This window comes from Heteronotia binoei, chromosome 19 (assembly GCF_032191835.1).
Source record: "Heteronotia binoei isolate CCM8104 ecotype False Entrance Well chromosome 19, APGP_CSIRO_Hbin_v1, whole genome shotgun sequence".
In the NCBI taxonomy this organism is placed as follows: domain Eukaryota; kingdom Metazoa; phylum Chordata; class Lepidosauria; order Squamata; family Gekkonidae; genus Heteronotia; species Heteronotia binoei.
The window spans coordinates 30,613,012-30,635,006 of NC_083241.1; the positions used below are offsets into that span (position 1 = coordinate 30,613,012).

At 42.9% G+C, this 21,995-nt stretch overlaps 1 protein-coding gene across 1 annotated transcript in view; it reads left to right on the forward strand.

Moving 5' to 3' along the window:
- Nucleotides 1-21,995, forward strand: part of ALPK3 (alpha kinase 3) — an 86,181-nt gene that overhangs the window by 39,430 nt on the left and 24,756 nt on the right. The window contains exons 4-5 of the mRNA XM_060259741.1: nt 30-147; nt 2,525-3,932. Of these exons, the coding sequence (XP_060115724.1) occupies nt 30-147; nt 2,525-3,932 (1,526 nt within the window). The remainder of the gene's footprint in view (nt 1-29; nt 148-2,524; nt 3,933-21,995) is intronic.

The window sequence follows — 21,995 nt, forward strand, 5'->3', positions numbered from 1 at the left end:
GGATTCCTAACCTGTAATGTCCTAATCAGGATACCCCCAACCGGAAGTGACGTGGTATAAAGATGACGAAGAGATGGACAGATACTGTGGCTTACCAAAGTATGAGATCTTCCGTCACGGGAACCGACACACACTGCAGTTGTACAAGTAAGGAGGGGGGAGTGTCTCAAGGGATGTTGTTTGAGCAGTTGCTTCCAAGCTGAGCGGCTGGGAGACTCAGATATTGCTCAGCCAACCCTAGCATGCCAGCTTCCTGAAATCCAGTGTCTCCCCTGACCTCTGCCACTTGGACACGAGGCATAGCACTCTTTTCCTAAGGGCTTACTGCACACGATTACATCTGCGGTAAGAGTGATGTCGCAGGCACTGTCCAGTTGCTACCATTAAGACCTGTGCAGCCGCCTTCCATTCTTCAAAGAATCCTCATGAGTAGCAATTGGACAGTGCCTGTAACGTCAATTCTCACGATACATACTGTCCTTTGTGCTGTCATTTGATGACCTTCAAAAGTGTTCCATCAAATATGTGTGTGTGTGTGATGTATTCCCTCTCTAATGGCCATGCCTCACCATTTTGTTAGCTGTTTCACTGCTAGGGGTGGTGGTTTTTCGTTTCAGTTTTTTAAAAGCTGTGCACTCCCTCTTGTCAAATCATTAAAATGGATGAGATTACTAGGCATTTCTCTGAAGCAATGCAGTTCCTTCCTCTCCTTCATGCCCCCCCCCCCACTGGGCTGCCTCCAAAACAACATTGATCTGTGCACAATTCTTCGCAATTGGTTTAGCTTGGCCACACAGCATAATCTGGTTGTGAACGATTGGTGTAATGCTGTAAACGTGAAGCAGCCAATGATAGCACTTATTTAACACTAAGTAATAAAACAAAACAAAAAAATTAGGGTTTTCCTCTTGTCCTGGAAGACCTAGAGAGTAGAACCCCCTCCCTCCCAGTCGGCTGCCTTCTCCTCAGCAGTGTCTTTTGCCCCAAACTTGCTGCAGACAGCCAGTTTGGTGTAGTGGTTAGGACCTTCGGGCTCTAATCTGGAGAACCAGGTTTGATTCTCCACTCCTCCACATAAAAGCCAGCTGGGTTATCTTGGGTCAGTCACGGCTCTCTCAGAGCTGTTCTCTCCAGAGCAGCTTTCTCAGCCCCATCTGCCTCACAGGGTGTCTGTTGTGGGAAGGGGAAGAGAAAAGAGATTGTAAGCTGCTCTGAGACTCCGAGTGAAGGGCAGGGTATAAATCCAATCTCTTCTTCTTTGGACTTCATCTGAGGGAAGTTCATGCACATTGGAGAGATGAAACTGTAGCATGGCACATTTGTTCCAAAATTTGCATAAGCTCACTGGGTCCAGATGCTGGGAGAGCAGGGTAGGAGGGGATGCACCTGTGCAGGGGTACCCTGTGGTAGGTGCCTCTGCTTCAGCTTTCAAGTCATCCTTGCCTACAGGGAAACAGTTCCAGGCTTAGTCAGTATTGGCTTAATACCAGGGCTCTTGTACGTGTGCAAGCCCTTATTGCTGTCCAGGAATGTGCAAGGGGTGAGGTGGGGATGGACCCTACAAAAGAGCTAAACTTCATTTTGCTTCATTTGAGCTATTGTAAGACTCCCAGTAAGTCCCCATTCAACACAGTATTGATGGGGTTCCCAACATGGTGCCCACAGGTGCCATGGAAGAAGAGACGACTGCAGATTTATACCCCGCCCTTCTCTCTGAATCAGAGACTCAGAGTGGCTTAAAATCTCCCATATCTTCTTCCCCCACAAAAGACATCCTGTAAAGTGGGTGGGGCTGAGAGGGCTCTCACAGCAGCTGCCCTTTCAAGGACAACTCCTGCGAGAGCTATGGCTAACCCAAGGCCATTCCAGCAGCTGCAAGTGGAGGAGTGGAGAATCAACCCCAGTTCTCCCAGATAAGAATCTTCACACTTGACTACTACACCAGACTGGTATAGGAGCCTGCCACCTCTTCTGGGGCTTGCCAGCTGTTTTGAGGAAATGGGCAGGGCCAGGTAGGGCTTTTCTGCCCATCAAGGCTTCTGATTGGCCCCTGGAGATTTGATTGACTGTGCAGATTTTTAAAAATCTTCCTTTGGCAATAGCTGCCACCACCACACAAGGATCTACATTGCGTTACTGAAGTTAAACTGTGGAAATCATTTTGTGGCTGGCTCCACCTCCTGTGGCAGCCATTTTGTGGCAGCCATTTTGTTGCTGCAGGTACCATGGTGTGTTAGAATTCCACATGGGCTTGCAGGCTCAAAAAGGTTGGGGACCCCTGCAGTATTGCATCAGGCAGTGGCACTTGTTGGAAGGGACTGTCAGCGTTTCCTGACCTCATTCAACTTAGACTGACTTTGCTAAGCAGGCTAAGTACATTGGTTAGGCAGAAAGAGTGACTTCGTTCAAGTTCACCCAATAAAACTTTTTTTGGAGGGGAGGGGGATTGAATCCAGTCCTCCCTAGTCCTGGTCCAATTCTACACTGACTCTCTGCTTATAGCTGTTGTCTTTTGGTCTCCTAGCTGCAAAGAGAATGACGCAGCCATTTACCAGGCCTCGGCGAGAAACAGCAAGGGCATTGTGTCCTGTTCGGGCGTCTTGGAGGTTGGAACCATGACGGAGTACAAAATTCACCAGAGGTGGTTCGCCAAGCTGAAGCGGAAGGCCGAAGCCAGGTTGCGCGAGATAGAGCAGAGCAGAAAGCGTGAGAAGGAGAATGTGGAGGCGGAGCAGCTGAGAAGAGTGAGCCCAGACCGGTTCCAGCGGAAGCGCCGGCTAACGGGAGAAGTGGGCATGCGCTCTGGCACCTCCCTGTGGGACGAGGAAGTGGCCAAGGTGCATATTCCTGATCTGAAGCAGAGACTCAACGAGGACAGTCACGCCAAGAGCAAAGAGTCCTCCCTGGATGCAAAAGTCCTCTTCTCGAACAATTTCATCACCGGACGTCTGGAAGCAGACGTGACGACCAATGGAGACTCTTCTCTCGAGAGTGGCGAGGAGAACGGAGAAGAGAACGGCAGTGGCTTTCTTACTTATATCTACGAGACGGTGGAGATTATGACCAGCAAGCCTACCAACAAGGAATTCGCTGCTAAGAAGAAGAAGAAAGAGGAGAACGCCATCGACTTGCCAAACACTAAACAAGACGTTTCCCGGCCAGAAGACAGGATGCAACTGAGGAGAACCATCAGGAGTCAGAAGAATGCTGAGCCCGTGCTGACATCTGAACGCACACCCTCAGCAACGGCAAACGGGGAACTGATGGAAACGGAGTCCAAAGGGGTCCCAAGTCAGGTTATGGGAAGTCCAGCACACCTGCATTCCAATACCGAGGTGTACTTTTCCCTGAAAGACATGTATTTCGACATTGGAGCCAAGTGTGAAACAGAGCAGGAGGTGCCAGAGAAAAAAGGGGGCGGAATGGATATTTACCAGCCAACCCCAGATGTTTCCAGCACGAAAGAGACTCTTCCGGTTTGGACAAGGACTGTGCAGGAAGAAAAGTCAACTGAGCAGGAAGCGAAGGGAAAGGAGGCCCTGGAGACTGCAGTGACTGAAACAGCTAAGGACTTTAATGTGGAACTGACCCAGTATCCTAAGTGGACCACAGAGCCCACGCCAGAGGTGGAACCTGCACTTCACGTGGCTGAAATCCCAGGCAAAACAACCTTGGAAACAGAACCTCAACCTCCCAGCTGGGAGTCAGAGGCTGGCCTGGAGATACAACCTTCCCTCACTCAAGGAAACGGAGGGGAGACATCTGAAGGCAACATCCGAGAAACGGACTTACTGGATTCCCTCCCCATCTATGATATCCCGCAGCCCCAGGATGCTGCAGAGCCACACGTGGATTGGTTGTCACAGGAAGCAACGGGAGACTCGCCATGGGCCTCTGCGGAAGAGCAGCTGCCCAGCAAAGGGCCTTATGAGGTACTGTAAGTTTTTTTTCCCCTTTTCCTTCTCCCCTCGGCTAGGCTGACCTCATGTGAAATGTTTCCAAATCAGTTAAGCAGCAACTGCTGAAGCTCCGCCTTCTATTTATAGCTGGGAATGCGGGATGTGCGCGAACAGCAATAAATAGGGCGGCTTCTCTTCGGGCTGACAGTGACCCCTGGCTTTGCACCATTGCATTAGCTGCTCCCCCCACCCTCCTTTGCAGCTGGAAAGGAGATAGGCAGGATGTGTTGGGTGAAGACCAGACGGCAGCCCTTTTGGGCTACCGTGCAGAGGGGCGAGTAGCTGGCCTCTCTGGCCCGTCTGTCGGCTCCACTAGCACTCCACAGCGGGGTGTCGCTGCATTGTCCGTGCTCACAGCTGTCCCTGCCACTCACTCCGCCGCGGCGGTTCTATTTTCGTCACTGATTCTGAAGTGTTTTCCATGTAAATTCTGCATTCGAGAGCAGGCCTCGCACGCTGCTGGGCTAACAGGGTTTCCTAATTCAGTGTCTCGCGCTCGGGGACTCATGCTGCAAACAGGATCGGCATTTGAACAATCCTGCTTGGGAAGAGGGGACTTGCGTAGGTGGGACAGATTTTCAGAATGAGCCTGTTGGGGACCAATGACGCAAGGACGGACCCTTCCCCCTCCCCAGTGCAAACAGCTGCAAGTGGTTTGGGGCTCATGTTAAGAAGCTAAGAGGAGCCCTGGTGGATCAGGCCCGTTGAATCTTTCTTCCTGCTTCCCCTCGTGAAAAGATGGTTTCCAAGCAGGGCGAAGGAGGCCAGGGTGTGCCCTCTTGCCTCTAATACATCCAGAAGACTATGCTAACACTCTTTTGCTCTGGAGATCACAGCATGAAATTGCTGAACGTGAGTTTGTAAATTCAGAACGATGGACCCCACCAGGGCTGAATAGGGACATAGGATCCTTATCTCACTATGGATGCTAATTTTCTGCCCCCAACCATCTCCCCTCTGCTCCAGTCAAGCTCATTACTATGCCCATTGTACCTTTGCATCCTGAGTTCCTTCTTTGCGAGACCCCTCCCACCTTCTGACTGGTATAGAAGGACTCAGAAATCTCTATTCCAACTCATGTCTGATGAAGGGCGCTTTGACTCTTGAAAGCTGATTCCCCCCCTCCCCAAAATAATCTGGTTAGTATCATGGTTAAAACAATTTTATTTGGTAACATATGGTAACAAATTATATTTCTTGCATCATTAATAACTTCTTTTATCTATCCCATATATTACTTTCTACACACCCCTCCCCCCCGTTACTTGACCCCCGCCAGTGTTATTTACTTAAAGTACTAATGTTTAAAGGTACCCTTAACTAATAAAAACAAAAATTAATATTCTTCTTTTTTCTAAGACTTAATCATTATCAAAAATTGTCCAATGTCCTTGTATTTTCCACTCTTTTTCTACATATCTTCTGAACTTTTTCCACTCCATCTTAAAAACTTCTAAATCATAGTCTCTTAAAATTCTTGTTAATTTGTCCATTTCACTCCATGTCATAACTTTTACAATCCAATCCCATTTCTCTGGTATTTTTTCTTGCTTCCACAACTGCCAATATAATGTCCTAGCAGCTGAAAGCAAGTACCAAATTATAGTTCTATATTCTTTTGGAAATGTTTCCATTTGTAATCCCAACAGAAAAGTCTCTGCAACTTTCTTAAATTCATATCCCAGGATCCTAGAAATTTCTTGTTGAATCATCTGCCAATACTTATTTGCTCTTTCACAAGTCCACCACATATGGTAGAAAGAACCTTCATGTTTTTTACATTTCCAACATCTGTCTGGCATCTTATTATTCATCTTTGCCAATTTCTTAGGAGTCATATACCATCTATACATCATTTTAAAACAGTTCTCTTTAATACTATGACATGTCGAAAGCTTCATAGAGTTCTTCCACAAATATTCCCAAGTTTCCATCTGTATTTCTTTGTTTACATTAATTCCCCACTTAATCATTTGAGATTTCACTACTTCATCTTCCGTAGACCATTTTAAAAGTAATTTATATAATTTTGAAATTAATTTTTTGTTGTCTCCAAGCAGAACTTTTTCCATTTCTGTTTGCTCTTTTCTTATTCCTTCAGTTTTAATGTCATTCTCCACCAAGCTCTTTATTTTTTGCATTTGAAACCAATCATATTTATTATTCATCTTTTCAGCAGTTTTCAATTCTGTTTTGCCACTTTATATTTTTAATAGTTGATTATATGACAACCACTTTTCTTCACCTGTCTCAGCTGTTATTTTTATCACTTCGGCTGACACTATCCATAATGGTTTTCTCTCATCTCCATATGTCTTATATTTCATCCATGTATTTAGCAAGCTGTTTCTTATATAATGGTGAGAGAAAAAGCCGTCTATCTTTTTTCCCCCATAATACATATAAGCGTGCCAGCCAAATTTATTTCCATGACCTTCCAACGCTAAGAGTTTTTTGTTTAACAACATTATCCATTCTTTTATCCATACTATGCAAACTGCTTCATGATATAATTTTAAGTCTGGTAATTAAAATCCGCCTCTCTCTTTTGCATCTGTTAAAATTTTCATTTTAATTCTTGGTTTCTTCCCTGCCCACACAAACTCTGAAATTTTTCTTTGCCATCTATTAAATTGTTTACTGTCTTTCACAATCGGAATAGTTTGAAACAAATACATTATTCTTGGTAGAATATTCATTTTAATTGCGGCTATTCTACCCAACAGTGACAAATTAAGTTTATTCCACTTTAACATATCTTCATCCATTTTACGCCATAGCTTCTCATAATTATTTTTGAACAAATCAATATTCTTCATTGTTATCTCCACACCCAAATATTTTACCTTGGAGGTAACTTCACAGCCCATTAGTCTCTGCAATTCTTGTTGCTTATTTATTTGCATATTTTTACATAGAAGTTTTGATTTTTCTTTATTAATACAAAGTCCCGCCAACTCCCCATATTCTTGTATTTTGGCTAACAACAAATGTGTGACTTGTATGGGGTTTTCATTTATAAACATTATATCATCTGCAAATGCTCTGTATTTGTAAGAAAATCCTTTTACTTTTAATCCTTCTATTTCTTTATCTTCTTGAATTTGCATCAGTAATATTTCAAGAGTCATTATAAACAACAGTGGGGAAAGTGGACAACTTTGTCTTGTACCTTTACTAATTATCATGTCTTCTGTAAGATCAGCATTTATACATAGCCTTGCACGTTGTTCAGTATATATTGCTTTTATCATTCTTATAAAGCTTTCTCCCAGCTCCATTTTCTCCATTACTGCAAACATAAAATCCCAATTTAAATTGTCAAATGCTTTCTCTGCGTCCGCAAAGAATAATGCTACTTCCTTTTCTGGATGTCTTTCATAATATTCTACAATATTTGCACCAGTTCTGATATTGTCTCTTATTTGCCTTTTGGGAAGAAACCCCGCTTGATCTTCCTTTATAAAATTTATCAAATATTGTTTAAACCGTTCTGCCAAGATTCTTGTATATATTTTATAATCATTATTTAATAATGAAATTGGTCTATAATTTTTTACGTTCGTAACATCTCTATCTTCCTTTGGAATCAACGAAATAACAGCTTCCTTCCATGTATTTGGTATTTTCCCTTTTGTTCTTATCATATTCATCAATTTCTGAACTTTCGGGATTAAATCCTCTTTGAGGGTTTTAAAAAATTTAGCTGTATATCCATCTGGCCCAGGTGCTTTTCCATTTTCCATTGCATTAATTGCTGCTTCAATTTCTGTTTTTTTCAATTGGATCGTTCAAAACTTTTTGCATATTTTCTGCTAAGGGTGCTATTTTTATCTTTTGTAAGTACTCATCCATCTTTCCTTTCCTTATTTTAACACCTTTAAATAACTTGGCATAATACTTACAGAATTCTCTATTTATTCCTTCTTGATCTACCACCTCTCTTCCATCCACCACAATTTTATTAATAATTTTATTTTCTCTCTTTTTCTTCAGTTGCCAGGCCAAATATTTTCCGGGTTTGTTTGCTCCCTCGAAAGATTTCTGCTGCAATCTTTTCAGATTCCATTCAAGTTCTTTATTTAACAAATGTCTCATTTGCGTTTGTAATATTGTAATCTCCCTTATAATTTTCTTTTTCCCTGGCATTTTTCTCAGTTCCCCTCCTTTTTTCTTTATTTCATTTTGAATGTCCAACATCTGTTTTTCTTTTGCCCTCTTATCTTTGTTATTCAATGTAATCAATATTCCTCTCATTACTGCTTTATAAGCACCCCAGACCGTCTGAAATTCTATATCCTCTTTATCGTTTATTTGGAAGAAAGCTTTAGTTTCATTTTCTTGAGCTGTCACTATTTCTTTATTCTGTAGTAAATCTTCATTCAATCTCCATCTTCTCAACTTCTTAGACAATTTTGTAATCCACATTATTGGGTTATGGTCAGCCCCAATTTTAGGTAAAATCTCTATTTTCTTAGTTATAAAGCCTAAGTCTTTAGTGCCCCACAACATGTCAATTCTGGAAAAAGTTTTATGTCTTGCTGAAAAAAGGGTATAGTCCCGCACTTCAGGATTAAATTTTCTCCATATATCCTCCAAATTTTCTGGTTTGACCAATTCAAAAAAACACTTTGGCAATTTTCCTTCCTCATTATTTTTTTTACCCCCAGAACTATCCAGTGTATTCTTAATTGTTCCATTCAAGTCCCCCATTATCAAAACTTGGTCATAAGTCAAATCATCAAATTGTTGTATAATGTCTTTTTAAAAAGCATCCTTTGCACCATTTGGTGCCTACAGTCCCAATAACAACGGTTTTTTTGCATTTAATATTATTTCTACTGCTACAAATCTTCCATCTTTATCCTTAAACACTAATTTCGGCTCCAATTCTTGTTTAATATAGAAAATCACTCCCCTTTTCTTCTGTTCAGCTAATGAATAAAATTCTAGTCCCAGTTGTTTATTCCATAAAAATTTGTAATCCTTTTGTTTGATATGCACTTCTTGTAAACAAACTATATTACAATTTTGCTTTTTAATCCAATGAACGTTGCCTTTCTTTTTTGTGGTGAATTTAGTCCATTTACTTTCCAAGATAATAATTTGTAATCCATCGTGGTGCAAATTCTTTATGTTCTTCATAAAACCTACGCAGTTCCTGTGTGCTTGTAATTGTAATCCAAAAATCTGGTTAGTATCGAAGGGGCTACTAGACTCAAATCCAGCTGCTCTACTGGTTAGTAGATGAGTAACATTGAGATTGTAGCACCGAATTAATTTGTTGGTTTTAAATTTGATAGTTTTAATTGATGGTTTTAATGTAATAGTATATTTTAATTGAGAAATATAATTGTTATGTAATTAGTGTATTTAATTATTGTAATCTCTGCATTTTATGCCATGTAAGCTGCCCTGAGCCTGCTTCGGTGGGGAGGGCAGGATATAAATTAAAAATTATTATTATTACTGCAGACCAACACAGGTCCCCTCTGAAACTGTCTTCTGCGTCTGTTTCCCATGTGTAGGGGGAAGGAGAGAGGTTGACATCAGTTTCTGTTTGGACAAACAGCTCTAGTGGGTGTTTGCAGGATCTTTGAATTTGCTCTGGAATTCAGGCAATCCCAGGAGCACCTTTGTATGTGACACTTTCATCATGTTGTACTGATGTGTTCAAAAATGGGAAATTTGAAGGGGCTGCGGCTCAGTGGTAGATCATCTGCTTGACATACAGAAGGCCCCAGGTTCAATCCTCAGCATTTATAGTTAAAGGATCTTGCAACAGGAGATGTGAAAGTCCTCAGCCTGAGACCCTGGAGAGCCGCTGGCAGTGTGAGTAGACAAGACTTGACTCTGATGGACCAAAGGTCTGATTCCATCTAAGGCAGCTTTATATGTTCACATTTTTTTTATCAGAAAAATTGTTTTTATTGAGATAAATATATGAAAACAGACAAGTAAATGAATTATGTATCCAACATGATACAAAGAGCACTTTATAAAAGATTATTACAACTTAAAGAGAAAGCATATCCATCTATATTCAAAACTACTAAAGCTTTCTACAAGAAAAAAATAGATAAATAAATAAATGTGTAAATAAATGAATAACACAAAAACTCAGAGGTAAATTTTCAGGGTGGGGAAAAAAATGTAGAGCTGTAGCCAAACGTGAAAAGAATGATCAGATGTCATGTATTTCGACAGTGGTGACCATGTTGAAATGAACTTGTTATGTGCCTTATCGGTGGAAGTATGATCTACAATGATGGAAATCTTATGCATAATAAATTACTCCCATATTTTGTCATGCGTACTTTATGGAAGGTGGTAAAGGAGATCTCCAGGCAGACGCTATTGTAAGATGTGCTGCAGCTATAAGCAACAATGTTAGTTCTTTGCGTACAAAATCTAATTGTGACTTATCCCAAAAGTTCAGAAGCACTAACTCTCAAGTTCCCCATATTTAAATACCAGCAACACAAGCGAGTCATTAGATTAGATAGATTCATGGAGGAGAGGTCTATCAATGGTTACTGAGGGAAACCTCCACATTCAGAGGCACTAATTCTGTAAACCCCAGAGCCAGGAGGCAGCTTCAAGGGAAGGCCTCAGCTTCTGTGCCCTGATTTCGGCCCTCCAAAGGAACTGGATGGCCACTGTGTGAGGCAGAATGCTGAATTAGTTCATAGAATCATAGAGTTGGAGGGGACCTCCAGGGTCATCTAGTCCAACCCCCTGCACAATGCAGGAAACTCACAAACATCTCCCCCTAAGTTCACAGGATCCTCATTGCTGTCAGATGGCCATCTAGCCTCTGTTTAAAAACCTCCAAGGAAGGAGAGCCCACCACCTCCCGAGGAGGCCTGTTCCACTGAGGAACTGCTCTAACGGTCAGGAAGGCCTTGACGACCACTGGTCTGATGCAGCAAGGCTTTTCTGATATTCTGACTTGGCACAGCTTTTAAAATACCTTTTAAAAGAACAGATCAATCTAATATGTTATTGAGTTATGACTTGCATGCATGTCGAACCATTCTCAATTAATCTCAATTCATTATTGCTTAAAGCCCACAGGACAAAACAAAGAGAATGCATGCACAGAAGAAAATAAAGCAATGTAAGCCAGACAAAGGAATCTAGCAAATGACAGATCTTAAATTATGACCCCTAATTCACAGCACAGCAAAGAAAATTATGCTCACAAATGGAAGGGGGAGGGGAACACTAAAAATGAATTGTCATTGAATGCAACATCTAGGATAACATCTAATGTGACATTACAGCCTGATTTTATTACAATAGATCCTTTATGATGTTTTTTAAGGTGGGGGGTTGGGGACATAGTTTTTACTTGTGTTTAGTTTTCACTGGTGAGATATTTTGAGCTGGTCTCTGGGGAGAGGGCTGCAAATATAAATTGGGTAGCCAAAAAGGTTGGGGGGAAAGGGGGGGAGAAACCCTTCTCTATTGGAGTATAAATGTCAGTTTCAACCCCTCCCCCAAGTTATATTCCAGAAACTTTAATCAAATTATAAATAAGAGAATATACAAGGATGAATTTGTTATAAAAGTTTTTTACATTCAGGCAAGGTACATATTTAAGTAATCAAAAATTGATGCATGATGTGCAATTTTTAATATTTATACTTAGATTAAAGTTTCTGGAATATAATTTTAGCCTTTTGTTCTGCAATTGACATTTACATTTCAACATATAAGTAATTTATTTCTATCCCCCCCCCCCCCCTCAAACCTTTTTGGTTACCTAGTCTGTTCTGGGTCGAAATCCGCCCCCCTTTCATTTTCACTGCAAGTACAAATTCTCCAAGTAAACAAACAAACACGGAAGCATCTCTCCATTAATATTTCAATTTCAAGATAATAAGCTGAGGAATTGTGGAAGAGATAAAGAACTGGAAGATCTTTTTGTGCCCTTCAAACACAAGCCTAGTCTCCAGGGCTTTTTTTGAGCAGGAATGCACAGGAACGCAGTTCCAGCTGGCTTGGCGTCAGGGTGTGTAACCTAATATGCAAATAAGTTCCTGCTGGGGTTTTCTCCAAAAAAGCCCTGCATGAAACAATGGAGACGTCATGGGGTGTGGCCTAATATGCAAATGAGTTCCTGCTGGCCTTTTTCTGCAAAAAGTCCTGCTGGTCTCGGTTAGAGCCTTTCCTAGTCTCGAACCTGAACAGGCTAATACTGCTGTGTTGTTGCCCCATACCACAGCTTGCTGAGGTTCAAGTCTAGGTGAGCAGGAAACTAACCATGTGGCCCTAAACTTGAGAGGGACAATAGAGACAAGAGGACTACATTTACTTGACCGTGCTGTCTAGAAGAATTGGGGCTGTGGGTCAAAGCCTGGGTAAGAAAACAAGAGCATACTCACGCTGAATGTGTAAAAATCAGGGGTAGATTCCATGTTAGCTGGCTGTTTTCTTTTGCATTAAAAAAAAAAGCAATTGGGGACCCTGGTTTACGCTGCAAAGGAGTTGTAACCCTTCCCTCTATGCCACATTTCTCCAGTAAAAATACCCCTTCCACCAGTTGCTACAAACCAAGAGAAGGAAAAAAGACCAACTCTGTCTGTCTGTTTTGTCTATGGAGGGTGATAGCAGCTCAGGGGAAGGGAGCGCAGTTTTGATCAGAGAAAACAACATAGTGGTGGAAAGTGGTGCCAAGTCACAGCTGGCATTTGATGGACCCCTCCCCCCCATAAGGTTTTTATAGCAAGAGGAGAATAGAGGTGATTTGCAATTGTCTGCCTCTGTGTAGCAACCCTGGATTCCTGTTTAATTTCCAGGATATGACAAGATCAAGTTAGCCTGAACCATCCGGGCAAAATAGCATAGAGGAAGGTTAATCTCACATGAGCACATGAAGCTGCCTTATACTGAATCAGACCATTGGTCCATCATGGTCAGTGTTGACTACTCAGACTGGAAGTAGCTCTCCAGAGTCTCCTGCAGAGGTCTTTTACATCGCTTACTACCAATGTTCCCTCTAAGCTGCAGAGTCTTGTGAGCAAAAATTCTATTTTGTGAGCTACTGGCCTTAATATTGTGAGCTACAGGCCTTAAAGTTGTGAGCATGCATTGTTGTGCTCTGGGCTCATCGTTCCTGAGTGAAGGTAAAAATGTGTGAGCTGGAGGCTAAAAATCTGTGAGCTAGCTCACACTAACTCAGCTTAGAGGGAACACTGCTTACTACCTGATCTTTTAACTGGAGATGCCAGGGATTGAACCTGGGACCTTCTGCATTCCTTTTTTTTTTGTATAAATAATCTTTATTTGTTAATCTTTCAAATCCATTACAACAAATATTTTTTATATTTCCAACACACCCTTCCTCCCTCCCCCCCCCCCCACTCTTTACTCCTAGTGTCTTCCCCCCAGCCATGGGCACAAAGTCTTAATCTTTCACTGAATGTCCGTCCTTCCTTCAATTGCTGTCCATTCTAGGAAGGCCTTCCATCTGGTTGTAATTTCCTTGGTTTTCTCATCCCATGTTGTCATCTTGTTAAGTACCACCACGATGTCCGACTGTATAAATTCAAACAAATAATTGTGCCAGAATTCTACTGTCCATTTACTTTTGTCCTTCCAACCCAAAGCAATGACCACCTTACCCGCCAATACCATACCCTTGACTAAATTTTGCATACTCCTATCTATTATCGGGCTACCTATTGTACCAACATAAGATTAAACTCTATAGTTAATGTTATATTACATACTTTTCTGATTATTTCAATAATTTTGTTCCAAAAGATGTTTGCTTCCGGGCATTCCCACCACATATGAGCATACCACCCTTTAGAAAGTTTACAGTGCCAGCATAGTGGACTCAATCCTGGAATCATATTAGCTAATTGTGCTGGGGTCTTGTACCATTTTGTAAGAAATTTATATTCAAGTTCTTTAAACTTGGTTACTTTGATTTCTTCTATTCCTTTCTTAATTTTTTTTACTGATGTCTCTGATATCCTGCCCTCCTGGCTCCATCTCCTCTGTAAATACTCTACTATTTTTTCCATATTTACTATCATCATTCTATATATCTTCCCTACCAAACCCTTTTTCTGCTTTGCCATTTCTTTGTATAATACTTCCATTGGCGTGTCTATCCAAAAATCTTCGTTTTCACTAATCCTTTTTACTGTCTTGTATAGCCCAGCTACTTTTAACCAGTATTGTTTTCCTATTTCTTCTGTTATTTCCTGTAAGGGTTTAAGAATTCCACTTCGAAACATGTCTTCCACTCTGCAATAACCTTTAAGGTTTAACCTTTTCCACCAATTAGTTTCTTGCACTTCCTCATTGACAGTTTCCAGGGGTGCCCATCTAGAAATTCTTCCTAACCAGTGTGGCTGCCATTTCTTCTAAACCTCCAATGAAGCTCTTCTAGGGCCTATTGTTAATTGTAAGTCTTTGGTGGTAACTTTAGAAAAAATGCCTGAACTCCCAATATTATTATTTATTTCATTTTCAAAATTGACCCACTTCTGAGTCTTTTCCTCCCCTATTTCCAATAATGGTTTTAGTTGGAAAGCTTCATAATAAATATTTAGGTCCGGAATCCCCCATCCAAATTCTGATTTATGATTATATATTATTCGCTTATGGAATCTGCAATTTTTACTGTTGAATATCCATTTTCTTAATGCTCGGGACCTTCTGCATTCTAAGAAGATGCTCTACCACAGGACCACAGCCTTCCCTCTCCACTCGTTTGCCCCCATCTTGATAGGATTTGGGGTCTCTTGCAGCAGGTCTTTGCACTTTGTATATTTAAAAGACACATTACGTATTGGCTGCCATTAATCTCTGCTTGCCCTGAGGTGAGAGAAGGAAGCTTCTGATTCTGCCGAAGGACGTGCCAGCTCTCTTCCTGCTCTCCAAAGGTTCAGAAGTGACTTATCAGTGTCTTGGAGTGGTTCTTCAGTCCTTTGATATGCGCTGATGGCTATGTGGCTGTCCTGCTGGAATTTGCTTCATGCATGGCCATTTTAGGAGATGTGAGGCAGTCTTGGCCTCTAACCAGGAAGTGGCTAATAAAGGGAATAGGCTAATAAATCAGCTAATAAAGGGAATAGGCAAGCCTAGTGAAGCACTCAGGTGGTAGTGATCTCTGTGATTTACATAGTTTGGGAGATCATAGGAGTGACTTGGCAATAAGATGCCATTTGGCCATCACTACAAGTGTGACAAACACTGTTGGCGGGTTTTCCTGTTACAGTGCAAAGGTGGGCAAATTATGGGGTCTATACTTTCATCTCTCAAATCACATACACCAGTTTGGTGCGGTGGTTAAGTGTTCAGGCTCTTATTTGGGAGAACTGGGTTTGATTCCTCACCCCTCCACCTGCACTTGCTGGAATGACCTTGGGTTAGCCATAGCTCTCGCAGGAGTTGTCCTTGAAAGGGCAGCTTCTGGAAGAGCCCTCTCAGCCCCACCCACCTCACTGGGTGTCTGTTGTGAAGGGAGAAGATATAGGAGATTGTAAGCCGCTCTGAGTCTCTGATTCAGAGAGAAGGGCAGGGTATAAATCTGCAGTCTTCTTCTATTTGTGGGGAGTTTCAGTCTGCCAGACCACAGGCTAATGTTCCTGGAAAACATTCATGGCCCGAATGAATGCAGCAGAGTGGAGGAGAGCAAAATTAGAGCAGCAGAGTGGAGGAGAGCAAAATTAGAGCCCAGTAGCTGCATAAAAGATGAGCATTTCCCATGATATAAACTTTTATGTCAAAGCTTGCTTTGCTTCATACTATATTGTACAAAGTGAGCTTTGACTCATGAAAGCTTCTACCCTGGAAAATGTTCATCTTCTAAGGTGCTACGGGACTCAGATACTGTTCTGCTACTAGACACTTCACATGGCTGCCCACCTGAAACCATCCAGGTGGAAGAGGTGTCCACATCTGCCCATTTTTTGAGAACTCTGCATTGGATGTTGGTTCAGCTTGTTTCCAAGGACCAGTGGGGCCATCAAAAACAAGCATAGAGCCAGATAAGGCCTCTGGGCCGAAAATGTGCCTACCCCTCCAGTGATGTCTTTGTCCACCACAGTGAATTTGAGTAAAGACAGATTTTATAGTTTTAGCACTAGGTGCACTGTAAGCGGTACTCACTTCTATGCCAGCCGCAAAGCTCCTCCTCCTCATGTCAGAGTAAGGTGATACATAGTGATGATTGGCTGACCTTTGTGTCAGTCTTTAAACTCACCGCCTTCCTTTCAAGGGGGGGCCAAACTACACATTACAACAAACCTCAGTGCACTGTGGGGTCTCAGGGACTTGTAACCAGATTGCAGCTGATTCCTGGTGAGAACTCTATTCAAAAGCACTATGGGAGCCCAATTCAGATTGGGACTGTGGCACAGGGGGAGAAGGAGCTCCTGGCTTCCCCATTCGCAGCAATCCCAATCTGAATCAGGCCCTTGCAGTGCTTTTCAGTCTAGTTTCTACTGGCAACTCACAGCTTCAGTAAGGCCAAGGTGTGTTATAACCTTCATCTTGGCCCTAAATGATCTTTGTGACAGTCACAAAGCCTGCTTCCTCTTCTTTAGTCCATTTAGGCTACCCCTGGACTAAAGGAAATACGTCTTTACACAGAGAGTAAAGTGGAGGTAGAGATGGCCACAGAGAGTGTGGAGGTAGCGATGGCCGCAGGAATATGCAACTTTAAAAAGGGATTAGACAGATTCATGAATGAGAGAGATCCATCAATGGCTGCTAGCCATGGTGACTAAAGGGGACCTCCACATTCAGAGTCAGTAAACTCTGAACATCATTGTCAAAAGGCAACATCGAATCAGTCAGTACCTTTAGTGGCATAAAAGGTGGTGACATCAGGAGAAGGCCTCAGGCTCTCTGTCCTGTTGTTGGCCCTCCAGAGGAACTGATTGGCTACTATGGGACAGGATGCTGGACTAGATGGACCACTGGTCTGATCCAGCAGGGCTCTTATTTAATTCTTAGAAAGGCCCAGGCCTCTCTGCCCTGTTATTGGCCCTTCAGAAGGACTGATTGGCTACTGTGGGACAGGATGGTGGACTAGATGGACCACTGATCTGATCCAGCAGGGCTCTTATTTCATTCTTAGGAAGGCCCAGACCACTGGTCTGATTCAGCAGGGCTCTTATTTCATTCTTATGAATGTCTTAGCCTCTGTGCCCTGTGGTTGGCCTTCCAGAGAAACTGGCTGGTCACTGTGTGAGACAGGATGCTGGACTAGATGGACTACTGGTCTGATCCAGCAGGGCTGTTATTTTATTCTTAGGAAGGCCCAGGCCTCTCTGCTCTGTTGTTGGCCCTTCTGAGGAACTGGTTGGCCACTGTGTGAAATAGGATGGTGGACTAGATGAACCACTGGCCTGATCCAGCAGGACTCTTCTTACATTCATTAAACTGGTGTTTAAAAACAACAAAAACATTTCTTTTAATGTGCTGGACATATTTTTGATTGAGCAGGAGGAAAGGAATTTGAAGGGAAAACATAATAAAAGTGGATTGCCTGCACCTTGGGAGAGGAGCAACAGACAGGGAAAGGCCACCAGGATTTGATCCACAGATTGTGCAAGTGTCTTCACAGAAGCAAGAGTGGGGAAACAGAGTTCATTGTGCCACTGAAACCCCAGCCCTTGTTCTTGTTGGTGGATTCATCTTTCTTCACCCTCTGCTGGCATGGGCACATACCCATGAGGCTGTGGGTGTCTTAAAATACCATTGCTACTCATAACCAGGGTGGGGGGAGGTGGTGGTGGTGGTGGAAAGAGGTAGGAAGGCATGTATGGGAATACAGCAAGTGGCCATCTGTGGCTGAAGTTGGCCACAAGTCAAGGAAGACTGTTGGAGGAGACTTGCATTGTTTTCCCTGCTACAGAGAGGAAAAAGGACAGCTTTGTTGCTAGACAGAAGTGAGCACTGAAAAAGCAGGGGGTGGGATGTGGCTCTGTGACATAGCCCTATGGTTTGCTTGCAGAAGATCCTGCCATTGGCATCATGGGCAGCAGGTGCTGGGAAAGCCCCATCTTCTCTGGAAACCCTGGAGATCCTTCACCAGTCAGAGGAGACATTGCAGAGCCCATTGGCCTGACCCAGTAGAGGGCGCCTTTGCCAATGATTACTGACAGGCAGTGTTCCCCTAAAGGTGAGTTAGCGTGAGTTAGCTCACAGATTTTTAGCCTCCAGCTCACACATTTTTGTCTTAGCTCAGGAAAAATGGCCTAGAGCACTATAATTTATGCAGTAGCTCACAGCTTTAATATCAGTAGCTCACAAAGTAGAATTTTTGCTCACAAGACTCTGCAGCTTAGAGGGAACATTGATGACAGGGCTTTTTTTGTGTCAGGAACTCCTTTGCATATTAGGCCACACACCCCTGATGTAGCCAATCCTCCAAGAGTTTACAGGGCTCTCAGTCCAGAGCCTACTGTAAGCTCCAGGAGGATTGGCTACATCGGTGGAGTGTGGCCTAATATGCAAAGGAGTTCCTGCTACAAAAAAAGTCATGATTACTAATACATAATCCCAAAGCCTGGCTATGAAGGGGCAGTGCATGGACTGCTGTTTAAGACCTTTTAATTAGATGAAAGGAAACCAACATAAGAAGAGCCCTGTTGGATCAGACCAGTGGCCGTCCCTTGATGTTGCCACCTGGCGCTGGGATTCAGAGGCTAATATTTTCTAAATGTGGAAGTTCCCTTTAATCACAAGGGCTAGTCGCTACTGATAGATCTATCCTCCGTGAATCTGTCAAATCCCATCCGTGCCCGTGTCCATCACTGCAAACTGTGGCAGTGAATTCCACATTTTAATCACTCGCTGTGTAAAGAAGCATTCCCTTTTGTCCGTCCTGAATTTACCACTCACCAGCTTCATTGGATGCCCTCGAGTTCTAGTACGTTGGGAGAGGGGGAAAAATAACAGTGTGCGGGATAATATGTTCTGCTGAAGGCAGTTGTGTCTTGGGGTGGGGGTCTCATGACTGCTGTGGCCGCACTTCAGTACGCCTTGGGGATGCTTTCACAGTTTCGACAGTAGCGTGGGACAGCTTGATCTGTTTTTGCAACTTGACCCTGAGGCACGAGAGCAGCTGTTCATACAGTGGTCTGTGGCAGCAGTCATTTCCTCATGAATCCATGTTAGTAGAAAGAACCACAAAGAAGGAGACAGCTCTCTCCCCCCCCCCTCTCAAAAATGATGCAGAATTGTAGGAGTACAGAACCATGGAAGAAACCTAAAGCTAAGCCCAGTTCTCAGCTAGAAGCCTGGGCACCTCACATATTGGCATTTCTTCCTTTTCTGGTATCATGGCTGGGCTAGATCATGCTGTATTTATTTATTTGTTTACATCACTTATAGTCCCCCTTTCTCATGTGCACTCAAGATGGAATATGCAGAGCGAGTCAATACAATTGACTCGCTCTGCATATTCCAAGAGCCAGTTTGGTAGTGGCTAAGTGCATGAACTGTTATTGGGAGAACCGGGTTTGATTCTCTGCTCCTCCACTTGAAGCTGCTGAAATGGCCTTGGGTCAGTCATAGCTCTGGTAGAGTTGTCCTTGAGAGGGCAGCTTCTGGGAGAGCTCTCAGCCCCACCCACCTCACAGGGTGTCTGCTGTGTGTGGGGGGGGTGGGGAAGGTAAAGGAGATTGTAGGCTGCTCTGAGACGCTAAGATTCAGAGTATCTTCATCTTCTTCAGTTGGCGGATGGGACAATCAATAAACCATGAAATAGGATTCAGGTTGTAGAAGCAACCAAAAAGCTAAAAGTAAAACGTAAGTGTTAACATGACACATTAAATGATGTGGAATTCCATAGCAGGATCCTGGTTTCAACAAACTATGCATAGTAGTACAGACCGCAGTCTCTAATAATTTTTCTGAGCAATGTTGGGAATGTAAACTTGGTAGTAGCGCAGGACCAAGGCTCTGTTTGTGATTCCAAGGCTTTTCATCACTTTTCATCACATTCATCTCCATGAAATGGTTAATACATTTATTTAAGTTGTAATTTTAAATTGTGCTTTGATTGACTGTTAGCCGCCCTGAGTCGGCTTGTGGAGAGGGCAAGATAGAAGACTAAGGTAATAAATAAATAATTAAATTTCTCAGCGTAGACCTGGCCTTAGTCTCTTTCCCAGTCTGTCAGCCTAGCCTTCCTGACAAGGGCTGTTGGGCAGGTATCAATCAATCAGTCAACATTTTATTTATATCCCGCCCTCCCTGCCGAAGCAGGCTCAGGTAGAAGAATCCATGCATGGCTGTCAAGTACAGTAAGAACATAAGTACATAAGAGAAGCCACGTTAGATCAGACCTGCGGCTCATCCAGTCCAACACTATGACCGATTTTGCACTCACCTTACGCCGCTCTCTCGTTCATCTTTCTGATTTCCCACTATCTGTGCTGGGGCTGCAGCAAGGATCGGCATTTTCGCACAGCAAACAGAAATTGGTTTTTAGCAGTTTCTGTTTGCTGTGCAAAAATGCCGATGCTTGCTGCAGTGAGAAGACGAACGTGAGAGCGGCGTAAGGTGAGTGTGAAATCGATCTATGTGTCACACAGTGGCCAAAACCCAGGTGCCATCAGGAAGTCCACCAGTGGGCCGAGAACTCCAGAAGCCCTCATCCTATTCCCCCCCCAAGCACCAAGACTACAGAGCATCACCGCCCCAGACATTGTGTTCCCCTGAGCTTGGAAAAGCTGCTCTAATTTACTCTACTTTAAAAAAAGATAACTTCACAGACTGTTTTTTCTCTTCTTGTGTGATCGCCTGTCTGCTGTATATCTTCAAGGCTGGACCCCCCCTCCTTCCCCTTTTGCTGTTGCTTAGCCAAGCTAGACAGATATAGCTCTTTTAATCTTCCCCAGACGTCATTCCTTCCAGCCACCTGATCTGGTTGCTCCCTTCGATCTGTCAGTGTTGTTCGGATGCTGCCCATGTTCGGGGCTGCTATTCCTGTCTCAGTTGCACCAGGCTGTTGAACAGTGGAATTGTCTCTTCCTTGTGTTCTATGGGAGAGCTCAGTAGCTGTGGCCTCAGATTTGGCAGAGTAATCTCTCTTTTTCTCGTACAGGAAATTACCCAATAAGGTTCCTTTTGTGTTCCCCACCCAAAAAAAGACCTTAAATTCTGCAACAAGGAATCAGTCATGAGCCTGAGTTGCATAATTTATTTTGACTACAGTTTGCAGTTCAAGAGGAAGACAAGTTACAGGATCAGGGACTAACTGGGAGAAGCAGGGCAAGCAAGAACACACAGGAACGCAGTTCCAGCTGGCTAGTTGTCAGAGGTGTGGCCTAATATGCAAATAAGTTCCTGCTGGGCTTTTTCTACAAAAAAGCTCTCTATGAAACAATGGTGGCATCAGGGTGTGGCCTAATATGTAAATGAGTCCCTACTGGGCTTTTTCTACAAAAAAAGCTCTGAGGAGAAGAGAAATGGAGCTGCCCCTTGACTGAAAGACCATCTCTATCTGTGTTTATCTGCATCGTCAGCAGAATCTGTTCAGATGTCTCATGAGGACAGCAAACTTGATATTTAAAAATCAAAATTGTGGGAAATGTGAGAACAAAATTGTGTACTGAATATGGTGGCTCAGGAAGAAATGTTTGATGGTACATAGTTTTTCTTCTGTCTTTATACACAATACACACACAGAGAGATTTCAGTACAGGAAATGTATATTTGGGCAAGTTTTCCAAAAGAAAGGATTTGGGTTCTAATAATAGTTATTTTATTTCCATAAAATACTAATTACTGAGGGTTTTTTTTTAAAAAAAGAAATCCACAATAAAGCCATTCAAAAATGTCCAAACAATGAAACAGCAGCTCTGCCAATCAATTAGTTGGTTCTTTAAAATGTAATTGGAACCTAGAAGACATCAACAAGGGCACTGGTGAATATATTTGGGGAGCTTATTTCATCACCCGGTGCAACCACTAAGAGGGCCTTACCTCTGTGTGGGGGGTCACCCAGAGCAAGGTCTCCACGGTCATGTTTTCAGAGACCATGCAGGTTCATATAAA